The sequence below is a fragment of the Delphinus delphis genome, chromosome 4 (genome assembly GCF_949987515.2).
Source record: "Delphinus delphis chromosome 4, mDelDel1.2, whole genome shotgun sequence".
NCBI lineage: Eukaryota > Metazoa > Chordata > Mammalia > Artiodactyla > Delphinidae > Delphinus > Delphinus delphis.
This window is the reverse complement of record NC_082686.1, coordinates 772,820-792,667: the sequence shown is the minus strand read 5'-3', so window position 1 is coordinate 792,667 and position 19,848 is coordinate 772,820. Positions and strand designations below refer to the sequence as shown.

General features: G+C 53.3%; 1 protein-coding gene across 10 annotated transcripts in view; it reads left to right on the top strand.

Annotated features, from left to right (window-relative positions):
* Positions 1-19,848, top strand: part of PCBP3 (poly(rC) binding protein 3) — a 213,437-nt gene that overhangs the window by 148,521 nt on the left and 45,068 nt on the right. For all 10 annotated transcript variants that reach the window (XM_060009757.1, XM_060009754.1, XM_060009756.1 and 7 more), the window contains one exon: positions 11,201-11,336. In XM_060009757.1, the coding sequence (XP_059865740.1) occupies positions 11,327-11,336 (10 nt within the window). In that variant the 5' untranslated portion in view covers positions 11,201-11,326. The remainder of the gene's footprint in view (positions 1-11,200; positions 11,337-19,848) is intronic.

Sequence of the window (19,848 nt, the reverse complement as noted above, 5' to 3'; positions counted from 1 at the left end):
CCCAGCTGCTCCATCGCAGCGAGAAAGCAGCCCCAGACGGTACGCACACTCATGGGCACGGCTGTGCGTCGGTAGGACTTTCGTTACGAAACCAGACGGTTGTCTGGGCTGGGTTTCTGTAGTGTGCAGGCCCTGTTCAGAGGTCCCTGCGCTCCTGGGCTGGGTGGGTGTCCTGGCCTGAGCCTGCCCCTCCCGTGGCTCCTTGGCCAAGACAGTGCCCCCAGAACTTCACTTGGTGGAGTGCCGGCAGCTGCGCCCCTGGTTCCTCCTGAGCACCCCTCTCTCCAGACGGACCTGCTGCAGCCTGGGGTCTAGAAGGCTGCAGCCGTCCATAGAGGGCTCCAGCCTCAGGCCTCCCCCCTTCCCAGCTGGAAATGTCACTCAGCAGTTTGGATGGAGGAGGCTGTGGGCTGGGTTGTGTCCCCCCAAAATTCATAGGTTGAATCCCTATCCCCCACCACGACTGTATTTGGACGCAGGGCCTTTAAGGAGGTTCAGTGAGGTCATAAGTGTGGGGTCGTAACCCGATAGGGCTGTGTCCTGATAAGGAGAGGAAGGGACACCAGGAGTGAGCCCCCAAGAGGAAAGACCACAGAGGACCCAGGGAGAAGACGCTGTCTGCACACCAAGGAGAGAGACCGCAGGAGGGACCGGCCCTGCGGCACCGGACCTCAGGCCTGCCGCCTCCCGAGCCGACTGAGGGTGTGCTGGCCGCCTCCTTAATCAGATTCTTGTCATTAAGTTGAATTTTAACAAGTGTTTGTCTCCCAAAGACATTCTCAGTCTTACCCTCTACTGCGGTGGTCCTCAGAGCATGACCCGTGGAGCCCTAGGGGTCCCCGAGACCCTTGCAAGGGACCTGCAGGGTCAAAAATGACTATTTCCATAGTGCTGGTTGCGCCTTTCCCCTCACTGAGTGCCGCCTGAGCTGGGGCGGGGCTACTGCTGGGGCCTGAGCCCCTGGAGGCTCTGCTAGGGGCCCCTGCGTTCTCAGCCAGACTCGCCCAACCACGTCCTCTCGGGGCAGCGTGCTTACTCCTTGTATCCAATAGATCCCGAGCCTCGAGCACCGTCCTTGCCCCGCCTGTGCACGACGCCATGCAGGAAGCACGGCCACTTTGGGGGACGCCTGGTGGACAGGTGTCTGGACTTGGGTATTGGACAGGCACTTTCTCAGAAATGATTGGGGTTACATCTGAGTGTTTTGCTGCCAACTATGACCTTTGAGGGCTCAGCAAAGTTAGAATTGTCCAAAATTTTTATCTGCCACTGTCCACTGCTCCCTCAGACCTTCAGACTTTTCTGTGGTGCTTAGTGGTGATATTAACAAGTGTGATTGCTGTTGGTATTGAGTGATAAAATCTGTCCACATTTAGAAGATCTGCGTGACTCCGTGAACCAGTTTCTGTGTGACCAGTCATGCTTGGGTAAAAGACTATCAAAGTTTAGGGCAGCCCAAGGCTGTTACAGTGTGACAGTGTGCAGAAAGCTCCCTGTGGCTTTTCCTGTAGCTTCAGATTGCAGTTGCAGCTAACCTTTGAGAAATTACCATCGCTGAGTTAGGCATAGTGACGAGGAAGACTGTGTTCCCGGGTATCTGAGCAGGCCTTTCCCAGCTGCCCGTCTCCCTGAGGCCCGTTGTCTTCACGGACTTCAACCAAAACAAGCAATCACAACAGAGTAAACACAGGAGCAGATATGAGAATCCGGCTTCTTCTACGAAGCAGACCCTAAAGAGACTTACAAAAATAGGAAACAAGGCCACACTTCACACTAATTTTTTTGTTTGGGAAAATTTAGTTATTCATGAAGATTTACTTTTGTTAACCTGTGTCAGGTTTCTTATCGTTGTTTTTAAATGAATTAATAGATAAAACATTTAAGGTTGCTCAGTTTCAACGTCTAGTAAGGTGAATGGTGATACACACCCCCCAGAAGGAAAAGAGCACTGTGGTGTCCCCAGTGAGTATAAGGGAGGAAAGAGGTTTAGAGACGGGAAGCTTGAGGGTCGCTCTGGGGGCAGAACAGCTGCACCCCCGGCCCCAGCCGCTCCCCACTCTCCCCGGATTCTTCTCCGTGGACCTTCCTGAGCTCGGTGTTGGAATAAAGATGTGCTCCTCCCTCGGGCTCTCGCCTGAAGATGTAATCTCTTCGGGGAAATTGTCTGCTTCCTCCATACAGGCGGCACTTGTGCTCGGTACCACCGCAGCCTCTGCAGCCTCTGCCTGGTGCACCGCCCTGCGGCCCCGCCCGGCCCCAGCAGCAGGTTCTGTAATGGCCAGCGTGGCCCAGCTGCCCTGCAGTCACCATGAGTCCCAGGTCTCTGTGGCCTGCACAAGCCACGCGTCAGCTGAAGTCACTCTAGCATCTTCAGGATGCTTGTCACCAGGGCAGAGGAGTGGCACGTGTCACCCTGCTCACATCTGGCTGGCAGAGCAAGTACTTGGCCAAGCGTGCCCGGTGGGACTGGGAGCATCTCTGCCCCAGGGCGACGCCGAGTTTGTCCCCGAGTGCACGGCAGACCCTCTGACCTGAGGCCAGAGCCGTGAGCCCAGAGAGAAGCCCTGCTCCTCCGTCTTTCCTGCCCCTGGACTGTTGGTTTGGGGCCTGCCCGCCTCCTCCGGGCAGCCGCTCTCAGGCCTTGGCTGGAGGGCCACCTGCGTGAGATTGTTGCCGACCCTGCAGGGTGCAGGCGTCGGCCGGGCTTCATCCCCACGCCGGGTGAGCGCGGCTGGTCTGCGGGCCGCCTGGTGCCCCTCTTTAGTCCCCGGTGGACTCTGGTTCCCCTCCAGGTGTCGGGAGACATGGCCTAGCCCCTTCCACGCTCTGCCCCACCCCCGAGGGAGTGGTGAGTCAGGGCGCTCCGGGGGTCCCGGGCACATCGGGCTGGGCCGTGGTGAGAGGCTCTGACCCGTGTCCTGCCCGAGGCACCGTGCTGGCCTCCCCTGCTCTCGGCGGGGTCCGCTGTGCATCAGGGTTCCGCATCTCTTTATATTCTCACTCATCCCGAATCTGTGTTGTGCCTCCACTCCAGGCCTGCAACGAGGGGGTGCACAAGTGGAGAGAAGCACCTTCTGGAAGCCAGTTGCTGGGTGAGGGCTGCAAGGCTGCTGGGGCCAGGGGAGCGGGCTCTGGAGGCCAGGAGTGGTGGCCGAGCTTGTGACATGGGGATGTGGGCGAAGGGCGCCCCGGGTGTGCGGGGAATCGGCTGGGCTTTTCATTCTCTTAACAGGGTCTTTGGCAGAGCAAAAGTTGGTAATTTTGATTAAGTCCCGTTTATCACTTTTTCCTTTCGTGGTTCATGTTTTCTGTGTCAAGTCTAAGAACTCTTTCCCTAGCCCCTAGGTCCTGAAGATTCTTCTCCTGTTTTTTTCCTAAAAGTTTTGTAGTTTCTTGCTTTACCTCTGTGTCTGTTAGTATTTGTGTGAGGTGTGAGGCTTAGGGCGAGGGTCCCCTGTCCCAGCACCTTTTGTTGGGAGACCACCTTTCTCAGTGGGACTCCTTTCCCCACTGTCGGAGAGGAGCCAGGCCTCTGTGCTGGGTCTGCTCCTGGGTTCTCTCTTCTCGTCCTCTGATGTGTGTACCCCCCGATGCCAACACCACACTCTCTTGAATACCGTAGCTACAAAGTAAGCCTTATTATCAAATCGAGGGATTTTTCCTGCTTTATTCTTCTCTTTCCATATAAATTTTAGAATAAGCTTGTCTGTGTCTACAAAACCTTGCCGGGACTTTTGCAGGAATTGCGTTGAGCCCGCAGACCGATTTGGAGAGAGCTGATGTCTTTACTACGTTGAGTCTTCCAATCCGTGGCTATAGCGTTGGCTCTCCACTTACTTACGTTTCTTCGATTTATTTCATCAGCATTTTGCATTTTTCAGCAGACAGGGCCTGCATAAGTTCCATTAAGTGTGTACCTAAGTGTTTCATTGTACTTTTGAGTGATTTTAAATCGTTGTTTTAAATTTTGGTTGATATATGTTCACCGTTAGTGTACAGAAATGCAGTTACTTTTCGTGTATGACTCATCTCCCGCACCATTCTGAACTCACTTATTATTTCTAGGAGTTTTGTTTTGTTTATAGATTCCTCAAGATTTTCTAGGTAGAAAATCATATCATCTGCAAATAGAGACGATAGCTTTACTTCTTCTTTTTTCAGCCTGAATGCCTCTGATTTTTTTCTTGCCTATTGCAATGGCTGGAACTCCAAGTAACATGTTGGATAAGAGTGGTGAAAGCGGACAGCCGTGCTTGTTCCCAGTCTTAGTGGGCAGCATTCATTCTATCACCATACGTATGATGGTAGCTGTGGGTTTCTTATAGATGCTATTTATCAAGTTGACGTAAGTTCCCTCTATTCTTAACTTGCTGGTATTTTGTTATCATGAATTAGGTGTTGAGTTTTGTCAAATGCGTTTTAATGCATCAGTTTCCATAGTCATGTGGCTTTTATGCTTTTGCTTGTTGATATGGTAGATGACACTGATTGATTTTTTTAACATGGAGCCAGCCTTGCATATCTGGATAAATCCTACTTGGCCATGGTACGTAACTCTTTTACACATTGCTGGATTCATTTGCTAATTTTTTTTAAGGTTTTTTTTTTTTAAATTTATTAATTATTTAATTTATTTCTGGCTTCGTTGGGTCTTTGTGGCTGCACGCGGGCTTTCTCTAGTTGCAGCGAGCGGGAGCTACTCTTCGTTATGGTGCGCGGGCTTCTCATTGCGGTGTCTTCTCTTGTCGCGAGCATGGGCTCTAGGCGTGCGGGCTTCCGTAGTTGTGCCTCATGGGCTCTAGAGCGCAGGCTCAGTAGTTGTGGTGCACGGGCTTAGTTGCTCTGCGGCATGTGGGATCCCCCCAGATAAGGGCTCGAACCCGTGTGCCCTGCATTGGCAGGCGGATTCTTAACCACTGCGCCACCAGGGAAGTCCCTCATTTGCTAATTTAAAAAATATATTTAGTCTATTTTTGTGGATGTTCATGAGCGAGACTGGTCTATATTTTTTTTTTTCTGTACTGTCTTATCTCCGGTTTTGGTATCAGGGTCGCAGTAGCCTCACAAAATGAGTTGGGAAGTATTCTATTTTCTATGAGTGTCTAAGGCTTATGTTCATTTTCTTTTAAATGTTTGGTAAAATCCTCCAGTGAAACCATCTGGGCCTGGAGGTTTCTTTTTTCTGGAGTTTTTATGACAGGTTTTCATGTCTTTAACGGCTGTAGGCATATTGAGGTCGTCTCTTTCATTTTGATTGGATTTCGGTAATTTGCTGGTTGTTCAGTTCTCCCATTTCTTTGCTGAGGTTTTTGGAGACTTGCTTTAAGCATGTTCGTACATGCTCACTGCAGCATTTTTGTGATGGCAGCTTGAAAAGCCTTGTCAGAGAATTCTAGTATCTCTGCCATCTCAGTGTTGGCATTTATTGATTGTCTTTTCTCTTTCGTGTTGAGATTCTCCTAGTCTCATTTTTGGTATGGCAAGCGATTTTTGTTTGTATCCTGGAAATTTTGGTTGCAATGTTATGATATTCTGGATCTTATAAAAATCACCTGTCTTAGCAGGCCTCTACTGACATGGGTAGGGGAACCTGTTCACAATGGGCTGGGGTGGAGGCCCAGGCACCCCTTGGCCTCCCCGATACCTTGAGCAGAGGGAGGAGCTCCTCGTTCCTGAGGGGTGGGAACCCCTCTGATGTGGGCACGTGTGTGTGTGCCCGCGTCCCCTGTCAGCTTCGCCTGGAGGGCAGTGTTCTCCAGGGGGGTGTGGGGTGGCTTTTCTTGAGACTTTTTTCCAGTGTTCTTTGGCATTTTTCGGTCGCAGCCTTTTCCAGTGACGAGCCTAGAATAAACAGGAGGGAATCAAAACAAAACACAAAGGTGAACTCACTGTTGTGTCAGCCTTCACGCCTCAGGACCCATCCAGGCACCTTCTCTCCACCTTTCCCATTTTTCTTAGGCTTGTTTCATGTTTAACACAGGGTTTAGTTGTGCTCAGCAGGAATGTAGGGAAGAATGCGTCTGCTTCATTCTGTCCAGAACCAGAAGGCCTGGTGCTCCTTGTAGTCACTGCAGTCATCTGTGTCTCTGGATTAATTTTCTTGATCAGTGTCATCAGAGGGTTGTATATTTTGGGGCCTTTTTTGAAGAACCAGATTGTGTATTTGTTCATTTTCACAATTGGTTCTTTTTTTGTAACTTCTGATCTATTCTTTATTATAATTACCGTCTTTCCATTTTCTGTGGATACTTTCTGTTATTTTTCTAACTTCTAAAATTGGATTTTCTATTCACTAGTTTTCTGACTTTATTCCTAGTGTAGGCTTTTAAAAGCTCTAAGTTTTCCTGTAAGTTCTATCGTAGCTGAATGCTACAAATTTTGGCATGCAGCACTTTGATTATTGTTGAGGTCTCATGATTTTCTAATTTCATTTTGTCATCCCCATCCACTTCTTATTTAGAATCATTTAAAAAGTGTTACGTCCAGGAGAGTTATAGAGTTATCTTTTTGCTAATGATTTCTAATTTAATTGCCCACCGGGTGGAAGGCATGGTCTGTTGATTCCATGTCTTCAAAATTGGTTGAAATTTGCATTATGAGTTAGAACATTGTCAATTTTGGTTTTATCCTCTGAGAGTTTTAGGAGAGTGTACAACCTCTAAATGTCAGGTGCAGCTTTACACACACACATGATATTCCACAACTCCCTCCGTGTCCACTGTCCTTGTGTGAACTGTGACGGGGGTGCCATGGCGTCCCCAGATGGGCGGTTTGCTGGTTTGGCCCTGGGGTCGCTCCTCAGATTAACCCCTCGCGGGCTCTGGGGCATCGAGGCACTTCCTCACCATCGTCTCTTGGCTGGATTAGTGGGTAATCTCCTGAATTCTCTCCCGGCTTCCTCTCCTGCCACTTTTCACCTTCAGCCTGGTGTCCACACCAGCAGCCAGATTGCCGGTGTTAAAATACCGTGATTTATCAAAAGCCTCTCACATCCCTGTTTCCCGCAGGTTCCACCTGCCCCCTCTTCAAGTGGCCTAAAGCACCCTGCCCGCCTGCCCACACCCTCTCCTGCCACCCAGCTTCCCGGCAGGAGGGTTCACAGAGGATGCCCAGTGGAGAGCAGGACAGCCCGGCTCCCGGTCGTCCGATGTCTCAGACCTTCCGGTGAAGCCAGGCCCCACGTGAGGGTGCGGATGGCAGTGGGAGCCTCTCACGCCCGCGTGCACATGCGTGTGTCTGCCTGTGTGCGCATGTGTGTCGTTTGCGGCTCGATGGGCTGCTTTTGTCTGGACTGTGCCTGGGAGGGGATGCGCCGTCCTCGGGCTCTGGTCCTTTGAAACTGATTCGTTGTGGCGGGCTGTTCAGCGAGCCACTGAACACCACTGCAACTGTCGTCACTAAGTGGGTCGCACAGCGAGGGGCGGCCGCAGAGGTGAAGAGGGGAGTCGTGAACCTCACTTTATCTCCTCTGTCACCCCCCTTTCCAGCACCAGTTGAGTTTTGAAAAGAGAACGGCAGAGCCTTCCCTCCGAGACTGTCCCGTCACTCACCACCTCTTGCTCCGCAGGGAGCTGGGTGTCCCGCTGCCTGAAGCCGTGGCTGAAGTTGGGAGAAGTGGGTCATTGCGCAAGCGAGTCTGTCACATCGCTCTCCGTGTTGCTGGTCTCGTGGTGCTTCTAACCAAACCTAGTGCCAGGTCAGGCTATATGTTTAGTAAACGAGTTCCCTTCAGAGGTTTCTAGGGTGATATACATTTCAAATCGAATGTCTTTTAGTTCATTAACTTCTGGTTTTCTTGCGCTGTCATCAGAAACTGCTGTCATGCTCTTTCTACTTTGTGAGACTTACTGTGAGGGTAACCCTGTCTGCTGGGACGCTGAGAGCCTCAGGGAGGAGCATGAGATCTCAGTGTCCTTTCAGTTCTCGTCCCCGTAACACTCCTGGCTTGATGCCGGCATTTCTGTCCTGAAGAGTCACCCTTTCCCAAGAGGAGACCTCTGGGTGTCCCTGGGAACAGGAGTACTTGATTGCTGGCAAGGGTGCCATGGCCCTTGAGGCCCTAATGCTCCCTCACAGACGATTCTAATTGTTACCGCTGTTTCCACCCACTTCCCTGCGCCTCTGACCTGTGGAACCACTCGGTGCCTGCAGGCCCAGCTCTTCCTGGAATAGGGGGCGAACGGGCGGCTTCCGGGTGGCTTCTTCCCTTAGAGGCTGCGGTGTCCATGTCTCTGCTTCGCTCCCTATTTACCCCATTTCACCACTTCCCAGACCCCAGGGCTGTGCTGAGAGCTCTCGCTGGCTCTCCTCGCTCCTCCTGACTTCTTAGTGCTGTGGGTTTGTGCTGTTTTATTTTATGAGCATCATTGCAGTGCAGTTTCTGTAAGGGTGGAGTAAACACATGTTAACTCTGTGATGTTTAATACGAGGTCTCTTCCATTGCCTTTTTAAAAAGAAGCTTTTGAGTGTTTATTACCTTTGTTCTTTTTAATTGAGTATAATTCACATACCATACAATTCATACTTTAAGATTGCACATTTTAGTCGTTTTTAGCATATTCACAAAGGTGTGCAACCACCACCACTATCTAATTACACAACGTTCTCATCACCCCAAAAGAAGCCCCACACCCATGCCATTACCCTCTCTCCTCAGCCCTAGGAACCGTGCGCCTACTTTCTGTCCCCGTGGGCTTGCCCGTTCTGGACGTTTGCTGTCAATGGGAGCACACAACATGTGGCTTTCCGCGTCTGGCTTCTCTCCCTTCTCATAATGTCTTCAAGGTCCATCCACGTTGCCGCGCGGGTCGGTACTTCATCCCCTTCCTTGTGGCCAAATAACATCCCGTTATAAGGGTGCACCACATTTTGTTTATCCACCATCATCAATTGATGGACGTTGGATTGTTTCCACTTTTTGACAGTTACGAACAACACTGCTGTGAACATCCATGTACAGGTTTTTCTGTGGACGTATATTTTCATTCTCTTGGGTATATGCCTAGGAGTGGAGTTGCTGGGTCATATAGGAACTCTGGGTTTAACTTGTGGAGGAACTGCCAGCCTGTTTTCCAAAGGGGTTATATCATTTTATATTTCCACCAGCAATGTATGAAGATTCCAGTTTTTCCATATCCTTGCTGACATTTGTTATTTTCTGTTTCTTCTTCTTATTATTATCATTTTCATTATTATTACTATTATTGCCATCCTAAGTGGCTCATTGTGTTTTTTTGTGGTTTTTTTTTTTTGCGGTACGCGGGCCTCTCACCGCTGTGACCTCTCCCATTGCGGAGCACAGGCTCCGGACGCGCAGGCTCAGCGGTCATGGCTCACGGGCCCAGCCGCTTCGCGGCATGTGGGATCTTCCCGGACCAGGGGAGGAACCCGTGTCCCCTGCATCGGCAGGCGGACTCTCAACCACTGTGCCACCAGGGAAGCCCTCATTGTGGTTTTGACTTGCATTTTTCTAATGCCGAATGATGTTGAGTTACTTTTCCTGTGCTTATTGGTCATTTCTATATCTTCCTTAGAGAAATATATATCAAATCCTTTGTATATTTCTTAATTGTTTTTTATTGTTGAGTTGTAGAAGTTTTATATATAGTCTGAATATTAATCCCTTCTTAGGTATCTGATTTGCCGATATTTTCTATTATGTCGCTTGTATTTTCACCTTCTTATTAGTGCCCTTTGACGCACAAAAGTCCTTAATTTTGATGAAGTCAAGTTCATCTACTTTTTGTCGCTGCCTGTGCTTTTTGGTGTCATATCCATGAAATTATTGCCAAATCCAATGCCATGAAAACTTTTTTTTCCAGTGTTTTCTTCAAGATGTTTATAGTTTTAGCTCTTAAGTCTAGGTCTTTGATCTATTTGAAGTTAATTTTTGCCTGTGGTGTAAGGTGAGGATGCAGTGCTCTCTTTGGTGTGTGCTATCAGTTTTCCTGGCACTGTACGTACAAGACTTCTTTTTTTTTTTTGAATTTTATTTATTTATTTTTTTATGCAGCAGGTTCTCATTAGTCATCTATTTTATTCTTATTAGTGTAGATATGTCAATCCCAATCTCCCAATTCATCACACCACCACCACCATTCCCCACTTTCCCCGCTTGGTGTCCATACATTTGTTCTCTACATCTGTAAGACTGTTCTTTTCTACTTGGCAAAAGGGAGCCAAGACAATCCCTTGTTCTTCCATTGCTTTCTGATGAGTTCCCACTCGTGACCTTCAGGCCTCTCCGATCCTCCAATCAGTAACACGCTGACGCTCTTCTGCACCAGTGGAGACACCGTCTGCCCCTGTGAAAGAGGGCGGCTTTTGCTCAGTGTCACCTTCATGGCATTTCCTTACATTTCGTATTTTCTCATTTATTTCACTTTGAACCTCAAGGTATGATATGGGTAAGATATTTTAGCTTGAAACAGACTTAGTGATGTAGTTTATTGCCTAAAATGGTTACCTGATTGACATGGAGAAAGACAGAGAAATGTAACATGGGCTTCTCATTATTTTTGGTGCTCTGCCCTCACAATTCCAAATGTTGGATGCTGTTGTAAAGAGCCTTTGAAGGCATCCCTGACAATAATGTGCGGAGGTCCTTACACCTGGACTTGAAAAACAGCAAAGAGGGTATGTTATGAACATGAGTTCTTGTGCCTGGGGATGAAGTTTCCTGTTTGGGCAACAATGTGAATTCAAAAAGTGAAGAGTCAAGAAACTTAGACCAAGGAGAAAATGATGCACTCTGGAAAAGACTAGGTGGACAGATTGCATGCTGACATGGAAGGGTTCAAGTGAAATGATTATACCAGCTGCAAAGTAGAAAACCAGCAGTGTGTTTAAGTTAATATATAGTTTCATAACTTTTAAAATCAGTATATGTACATATGAATATACTAAATATTACAAGCAGAAAGTTGACTGTTTCACTTATATTCTCAAAAGTGTATGCAGTTTTACCAGGCACTTCTGGACTGCTCACCTGTGCAGTGGAGGCCCCCTGCGGGGCGCATAAGGCAGGTCCCCGGATGAGCTCTCACTGGCATTTCATCACATCCCACGCGTCTCACGCCTGAATCTTAAGAAATGCTCGCTGCTCTGTTGAACGCAAGAAAGCAGTTCTGTTGAAGCTCAGTCCCGACGGACAAGGTCCTAATCCATAAGCTCATTTGCCCCCCTGTGTTTTGTGTTTCAGGTCGGTGGGCTCCACGACCAAAGTTGGTCCTCCTGTGAATCGCCGGTTCTGGTTGTGATGCTCTAGGTCACAACGAGTGTGAACACACGCTATCTATGGGCCTGCTCTGACTCGTCCAGCCTGCTTATGGGGGAAGGTGAGTGGCTGGGAAGCGGCCCTTGTCTGCTTGTCTGTTTACCAAGAATGTGTAGCAAAGTCAGACTCACCTCGGAACAATGGAATGTGTCTGAAGTGGCACCATGCTGTATTTCACCCTCTTCAGTCCGTGATATGGTGTCGGCCGGGAGTAGTGCCAGGGGGCGAAGACGAGCCATGAAAAAGGAAACTTTAAGAGAGGAAGTCGATGCAATAATGTGATCGGACAGGAACATCATTCCTGATCGGCTCTTGAAAAGGCACGTCTAGAATTTGAAGAAGCAGGTTTAAGCTGAGGCAGAAATGTTTCTCCCCGGCTTTTTCCCTTGAGTTTTTGAGGAACGTGGGATGCCTTTGAACTGTGTTCCCCTATGTGTTCCCTGTTTTCAGGCCTCCGTGGCCTCATTCCACTAGGTGTGGAATCTGAAGAGCTGGCTCTGTGGTCTGCTTGCTTATGGGGTCTGTGAGGGACACTAGCCACACGCAGCGCCCCGTGCTAGCGCTGCAGGAGGCCTGGCCCTGCTGACCGTCCCGCCGTGTGGGTGTGGGTGCAGGAGCCAGTGTGCACGTGTGCGGGCGGGGGGGGGGGCGTGTGCCGGAGCCTGTGTGTCCTGTGTGCCGCTGTGTGCTCCACCCAGCACCCTGAGGTCCGACTTCTGCCGGGGCTTCAGGGGTCCCGAGCCTGCAGTATCGACTTTGCCTGGCCTCGGTGTCTCACTGTAAATGGAGGCCTCCAAGTTTCCTTGCTCAGCTCTCACGCCTGGTCCTCTCCAGGCCAGTTCTAGTTTATTCACCCGTGCATTTCAGGTTACAAGTGCATTGCCGAAGGCTGAAGAGTGCATTCTAGAGTGCCTTATTCATGCGGGGCTGCAGAGGTGGCCACTGAGAAACTGTTTTCAGCTGTGGGAGTTTCTAATCCGGGTTCACGACATACACATTGTACAGGTTCCGAGTCAACCTATCTCCCAGGTGGCTGTCAAAGAAACACGTGCATCTTTAAAAAGTCACAAAACTAAATAAGGGGTGCAGGGCCCCCTCACCGACTTTATGAAATCTTTCTTCATTCTTCTCCACGGCGGCTTCTCTTCTGCCCTATCCAAATGTTGTCTGGCTGGCTTTGCTTCGCTTTTTTAATTGCAGCTCAGCAGTTTTAATCCTGTGCTCCTTGACCCAATTCCATAAGCCTGCGCGCTGTGTTGTTTGGACCTTTGCTTTGTGCAGAGGGAGGCTAAAATCATTCCAGCCTCCAGGTGTCTGTTTGTGTGAATGTCGGTGACAGGTCACTTGGCGGCGGCTCTGGTTTTGGACAGGAGCTGGAAGGAATGGCTCCTTCCACACGGCTGGCACGTCCCGGGCTGTTGGCAAGAGCGAGGCTGGTTATGTAAACCAGAGCCGTCTGACTGGGCTTCTTCGGGACCACGTGGAGGTGTAGGACAGGCCCGGACCACCCCCAGGCCAGGCTGCAGCTCAGCAAAGGCGGGGGCCGACGGACCCCACCAGGCTCTCTGCCTTTCGCCCCGGCCGCCCAGCCCCGCACCGGGGGCCCCTGCCCTGCCTGTGGGCCTGCCCTCTGCCCGGCCACGTTTGCCAGGTGCCCCTGTGCTCCAAGGCCTGAGCGCCTGACCTTGTGTCGGGCACTGGGCAGGCTGCAGGGGTGATGGGTGGAGTCCAGTGAGACAGAGAAGCCCCAGCCGTGGGCAAGCGAGTGAGCGGCCGCTTAGCACGGTGAACACGACCCCCCAAAGCAGGAGGCGTAGTGCTCAGCGGTGTGGGTCCCCCCTTTCCGACACCCACGCTGAAACAGCCAGCAGGCACAGCTGGCAAGGCGGTCCTGTCCTGCCCTGGCCTTGTCCCTGCCCCTGGCTGTGGGCTTGTCAGCCCCAGACACCCTGGATGCCGCCATCCTCGGTTCCCCCCGACGTCCAGGCTGCACCTTCTGGCCTCCTGTGTGGTCCCCGTGCCCTCAGCTCCTTCTCTTCGGCCCGTGACTCTGGTCCTTCGTGCCCCTCTGCTCGCTGTCCCTTCCCTTGTCACTTCTTGAGGGACGCAGCTCCTCCCCCAGCCACCTGCCCCCGCGCAGAATCAGGCGGGGGGCCTTGGCGGCTCGTCCACCCACCGTGACCACCCCCACCCTGGCGGCCTCGCGTGGCCGCTCGCTCTCCTTGTACCACTCCTGCCCCCACCAGACTCAAAGGCCAGTGCCCAGGCCTCCCAGCACCCTCCCAGTGGCCGAGGGGGCCCTCAGCGGCCTGTGCCCTATGACCGTGAGCGAGCCCGAGTGACAGGGCTGCCTTTTCTGTCCCTAACAGAGCTGTTGCGGGGTCTGGACGAGCTGACGGTGCAGGACATATGGCAGGGCTCCTGGCATCCTCCTCCCCTGCCCAGCCACTGATGCTGGCATCCCCAGGACGCCGGGCCCAGTGGGCACCGATTACAGGCTGCCCAGTGTGGGCGGGAGCGCAGGGAGGGGCCCCTCCTCGCAGGGTTGCCGCTGGCTGGGTCGGTTTGTCACCCTATCCAGAGCCTCGAGCACGTGTGTCCTTTGACCTTCTGTAAAGAAATACTCTGAGGCAGTAAAAGACGGACAGAGAGAGGTCCACCCGAAGAGTATTGTTAAAACACTGTTTAATATAACAATTCAAAAACCCAGAATATACGGTCCTTGCAGTTGACTCTATCCTTACGCATGAAAATGCGTAAAATTAAATGCATAAAATCTTATGCATAAAATGGGGTACCACGGGGAATTTGATCACTACTGTGTAGATTTAAATATAGTGACATACAAAAATGTTTTGCATATAATGTTAAGTGAGAAAAACAGGACAAACTTGGGTGGTTTGGGCCTATTTTTGTTAAAAAGTATAATGACACACACCTACTGGAAAAAAGTCTAACGAGGTCGACCTCAAAACACCCCATTTTCACTGGTGGTCTTTCTGGGGGATGAAGTTACAGGGCTTTTGCATTATATGCATTTTCCATTTTTTCCTGTAACGAACAGTCAGGCTGATCTGGCAGGTGCCACCCCGGTTGGCGTCACAAGGTGCCCCGCGCTCTGCGGGCTCTCCCAGTGGGAGCTCGGCACCACCCCCAGCAAAGCCAGGCTCGTCCTCCCGGACAGCGAGTCCTCTCTGCGCCGGAGTTTCCCCACTACCTGGTAGGTGTTTGGCTTTTTCCATTGGTCTGCATCTGATTTCGTGCGAGACGGCGAGAGGTGGAGGTGATAGCACCGTCACAGAGCGACCTCCTGCTGCTTGGTGGCAGTGCCCGCTCTGACCGGGGGGCCAGCTGCGTCCTCCTCGTCCTCTCACGGGTCTGGGTCGGTCCTTCCGTCTCGCTGCCCAGACCAGAGCCCCACCGTCGGGCTCACTCCTCTCAGGACGCGCAGCGCCCAGTGCCGTCTAAGCTCCTGCACACAGCTGGCTTCCAAGGCAGCACCTAGAAGCCCTAGATCACAAGGGAGAGAAAACTGGGGGGAGGAGAGGGTTTGCCGGTGGTGCCCTCTCAGACGCCTCGTCCTGGTGAGGACCCAGCCCCCGAGCGCGCAAACAGCTGACAGGGGCGGCAGTGGCTCAGCTCTGCAGAGCTGTGTTTCGATTGACATGGGCCCGAGGTCTCTGCCCCCCTCCTTTTCCAGGCCTGAGCTGTCGTGGCCGATGTCCCGCAGGCACGGCGGTCTGTGCGGTGGCCCCTGTTGGGGGAAGGCGTCATTAAAATGACAGCGCATCCGCCAGGCGCACCCCTCCAACGGAACGAGGGGAGCCGGGAGAAAAGTAGGTCACATGTGCCTGGTCCCATGTCACGAGGTCTCCAACCTGAGGCCAATGGGATCTGTAGCGTCCTCTGGTTTAGAACAAAACCACACTCTAATTTTTCTCCTTTAGCATTTTTATCTTCTCTAAAGGGGGAGAGTGACCATCTGTCTGATAGCCACATCCATCCGGCCCTGCCCGACTGCACAGAGTGGCTTTGTTCTGAGGTAAGGGGCTGCGGGCCCGGCCGAGGCCACGCGGAGCCCAGACAGCGGGCGTGCAGGGCCATCCAGCTGGGCTGTGCCCAGTGCTGACGGAGCGGGAGCGTGGGGTCCTCAGCGAGAGTTCCGGACGTTCCCCTGGTCTGACAACACGGCTCCTCTTTCAGGATCGGGGTCACTGCTGACACTCCAGTGTTAGTGAGCTATTACGTAGAAAACAGACAGGTCATTTTTCAGCCGTTTGTGCTCCTGGGGCAGGTGTGGGAGTATGATCCTCCCCTCAGAGAGGCTGGTCATCCCCGGGGCCTAGGGCTCTGCTCCCTCTTCGGGACCGGCGCCTTCGTTGGGGAATGTCCACCCCTGCGGTGACCAGGTGAGCCGCTGGCATCCACTGGCGTGAAACGCACGTTAGAGTAAGGTCGATGCGTGTGTGTTGCCGCGTGTGGAGCTCGATGCTAGATGAGAAGTAACACCCTCTGTTGTCCCTGGGAGGCCAGCAAGCACGATTCCTGTGTGAGGAAGCAGGGAAAGGTCCAGTGTTTAAAAATGTTTGTAAAAGTAACGTGAGTTTTGTAGCTTATAAATAACAAAAAAAAATTTTTTTACCTGTCCTATAAGTGAGTCAAAGTATTCCATTAGTTCAGGGTGTCTGATGAAGAAATTTTGCAGGTAACGAGTAGAATATAAAATGTTTGCAATATCTGCCGTGGGCTGGCCGCTGGTGCGCATCTAGACAAACGACATGCTCTTGTTAGGATGTCCCGGGAAAAGAATGTTTCCAGAGTGGTTTGCCAGAAACCAAAGTTGTATGGTATTTGATTTGAGTGTGTTCTACTGGAGAAAAGGGTTTTGCTTTTCAGAAATAAAATATTTAAAATGTGTATCTTAGCTGGCTTTCCAGGACACATAGGTCTATAGCCAAGTCCACAGAAGTGAATGTGGACGCTGTAGATGATTAATTCCCCCACATTTGAGACGTAGAAACAACAGTTGCACCCTTGGTAACAAAATAAGATTTTCCCTTGTAGAAATATTAGGCATTCAGGGTGATACCCAATTCCTTCCAACTGCAGCCTTTGAAAGAGTCTCGTGAACTATATCTAAAGGGCTCTTTACCCGTTTTGCAATCTTGAAGAAAGGGAAATTTTTCTGCTATTTCCTTAAGATAGGGCAGGAATTTTCGATCTTTCTTGTATTTATGATTCTAAACGCTTCCTTTGTGCCTGGGAAAGTGCCCGGTATTTCAATGCAGTTTCCACATTGTCTCCTTTTCCTGTTCCACCTGTACGTCCTCACGGCTGGGACAATGGCTCGGTCATCGTGTGGGTAGCAGGTTCATGTGCGTCCATTAAAGTATGCCCCATAATTGGCTCTGGGGGGCAACAAGACCTGGAAGTAAACCTGCACCCCGGCCAGTGTTAGGAGCACTGACTTGCCCTTTTTTACCAGCGGAATAGAAGATTGTTTTTCCAGAAAGAACACAATCTCAGAGGAAGGTGCCCTAAGCAGAGGGCCAGTCTCTGTCCCCGGCCCCCCCGGCCCCCCTCGCAGGCTCCTGACGGCCAGCAGCTCGACCTTGTGCTTCACGTTGGCCTGGGCCGGTCTCTGACGGACATTCTTGGCTTTCGGTCTGGCTTCGTCTGGGGACCAAAAGGACTGCGGGAGGAGCTGGGCCGCCTTCTGCACGCGTACCCCGGGCCACCCCGCCGGTGCCCCACTGTCTCTGCGAGGCCCCCGCTCTGCGGAAGGAGGCGCAGAAAGCCACCGCTGTGAAGGGCACATCACCGGGCCCAGCAGCCTCAGGAAGGTTTGGGGTCCCGCGCACCCCCGGGGCTGGAGCCTTTGAAGAGCCGTCTTGTCTCTGGCCGAGGGGGGGGCTTCAGAGATCGGGGTCTGAGGATGGGCAGCCCATCGGGGTGGAGCCGGTGCTCCAGGCGGACCCCTGGGAAGGGCCCGGCTCCTTCTCCGGGGCATGCCCGTGCCGCTCTAGGGGACGGTGCCTGTCAGTGCTTCTCCGAGAGGATCCTAACCCCTGCCACCAGCTGAGACCCTTCTGGAGAGGCAGTCTTGTCTACCCCCACCCGACCGCCTGAGTCAGGAGCTCTGGGCTGAGCCTGGTTCTGTGATCCACAGAACCTTCCTGGGGACGCTGGTGCCCGTGAGTGTGAGAGCCGCGGGCGGCGCCGCGCAGGAGCCAGCGGGCAGACGGCGGTCGGCGGTGTTGGTGCCCGCGGCTGGGTGGGCACGGGGAAGGTCACAGCCGAGCCATGTGTGTCCTGTTCCCCGCGTGTGACCTGGCAGCGGAGTCTCTTGTCCTGAGGGAAACGGGGTCTGTTCCCTGTGTGCCCTTCCCGCACGGAGACCCCACTGCTAACAGTCTTGCCCGCAGCACGGAAACCAGAGGAGACGTGGCCACCCCTCCTGCCCAGGCCGAGCCCCAGGCGGCGGCCGGCAGTGGGAGGACGGGAGGGACGGCCCTGGGCCTCCGGGGACTCAGGGACCGGTGGGGGCAGGGCTGAGGCTGGGCTCTCTCCCCAAGCGGGCAGCCCCCGCCCCGGGGCGGGGGGGGGGCGCGGGGTATCGTTAAGAACAACAATCCAGAAGAAGGCAAGAAAGGAGAGGGAAAGAGACCTGCATAAAAACACACCGCCGGGCAGGAGCAAGGAGACCGGTGACGGGCGTCGGTGGAGGAGACTGGTCTGGAGGGAGGTGGGTCTGTTTTGTTTGCTTTAACAAAAGTGGTAGAACAGAAAGACTATTCAGTAAATGGTGTTGGGTCCATCAGCTATCTATTAAAAAAAGCTGAACACCAAGTCAGAACTTGATCTCACATCAAACACAGATGCCTCTGCGCCAAGACGATGAGCTGAAGGACTCAGACAGGACGTGTGGCAACTTGGAAACGGCCTTTTCCGGGGACGGGCACCCCACAGGCGCTGGGCCCAGGAGGCACCGAGGGCCTCGCTCCAAACGGGAGGCCGATGCCCGGTGACAGAAGGGTCGGTCTCACGTGACCGTGTTTGCACCCTGAAGTCCCACTCGGGGGGGGCAGGAGCGACAGAGCACCGACCTGCCTTGCTTAGAGCTCAGACACCCCCAGGGACCTTGGTGGGAGGGGGCTGCCCCCAAAGTGCGCCCTGGGCGCTAAGCAAGCTGTCCAGCTGGGGCTGAGCCGTGATGCGGAGTCGTTCCTTGTCCTGAGTTGGCGGTCACACCTCCCGGTAAGTGTGGCTGTGAAATCCAGCTGTGATTTAAGCTGTGCGTGTTTTACAGCCTCTGAATCGTACTGCTTTTAAAGTCAAGCTGAGACGCACACACGTGCTGTGATGTTTATGCAAAAGGTCACGTGTGTCCCTAGGAAATGCTCAGAACAGGACCCAACAACAGCGACCGCCCCCAGGGGTGGGGTTCAGTCTGCTCTGAGGCAGTTGTTTCCCAGCCCCCGGGATCCTGTGTCCCAGCTGAGAGGGGTCCGCCCACGGCCCACCCTGTCACCCTCACACCTCGAGGTTTAAATTGCCACAGAGCCTCCCGAGCGGCATCTGGGGGCCCGTGGGTGGCTGGACAGCTGGTGTCAGCTGGTGACACCCTCGGCTCCAGTGGTCCCTGCCTCAGACTGGGCTGGGCAGGCAGGGAAGGGGCAGGGCCCTGTCCCCCGGCTGTGTCCGCAGCCTGCCTCCGGGACAGCCACCTGGCCTGGCCTCCAGAAGCACGGCGAGCTGACCGCCCGGGCCCAGAGCATCACCACTGTCCCCGTCCCCCAAGCTCAGCCCCCAGTCAGCAAGGACCCGGCGCCGGTGCTGAGGAAATGGGCGAGGGGTGCCGGGACGCGGAGGCAGTGCCCACAGGCTTCGCAGGCCGCGCCCTGTCGGGACCCTCGGGGCGGGTGGGGTCGGCTCCGGGCAGCTCGGTCGAGTCCTCTGTCCTGTTCAGCTCAGGTCCTGCTGCCCCCAGCCCTTGTCTCATGAAGCTTGTGTGACCCACTTCTTCCCGGCCAAGGTCGGGAGCTAGAGCCCGCTTGGGTACTGTGCGGGTTACCTGCGCCGTGTCTGTACTTGGCTTTACACATTGCCTTTGTGTTTGGGAGGTGGGAACGGGGAGCCCCCTCCCGTGCACACGCCTGCCTGTGCTCCCCCAGCACAGCTCAGAGAGCACGCCAGGACTTGCAGGGAGCAAACCGCGCAGAGCTTGCGGGATTAACGGGCCATCAGAGGATGGAAGTCCAGGGGATTAAATACATCAGGAGCGTCGGCTGGGGGGTGGGGGGGGGCCACTGGCGGTTCTGCCCCCCGGGCTGCTCTCATCTGGAGGCCAAGGTGACCCTGGGTCTTTTTAGGAAAGAGAAGCCGCCCTCTTGACAGGGGAACCCCGTTGGCACCTGGGGCACCCTCACCCGGGCAGCCCTGGGGAGACAGCACCCAGAAAAGGGCCCAGCTCCTGGGAGGGCTGGGTCCTCACGTTTCTGGTTCCCCCCACCCCACCCCCGCTCTGGCCTCGGGCCTCCTGCCCTCAGCATCCTTCCCTGCCTGCTCTCCAG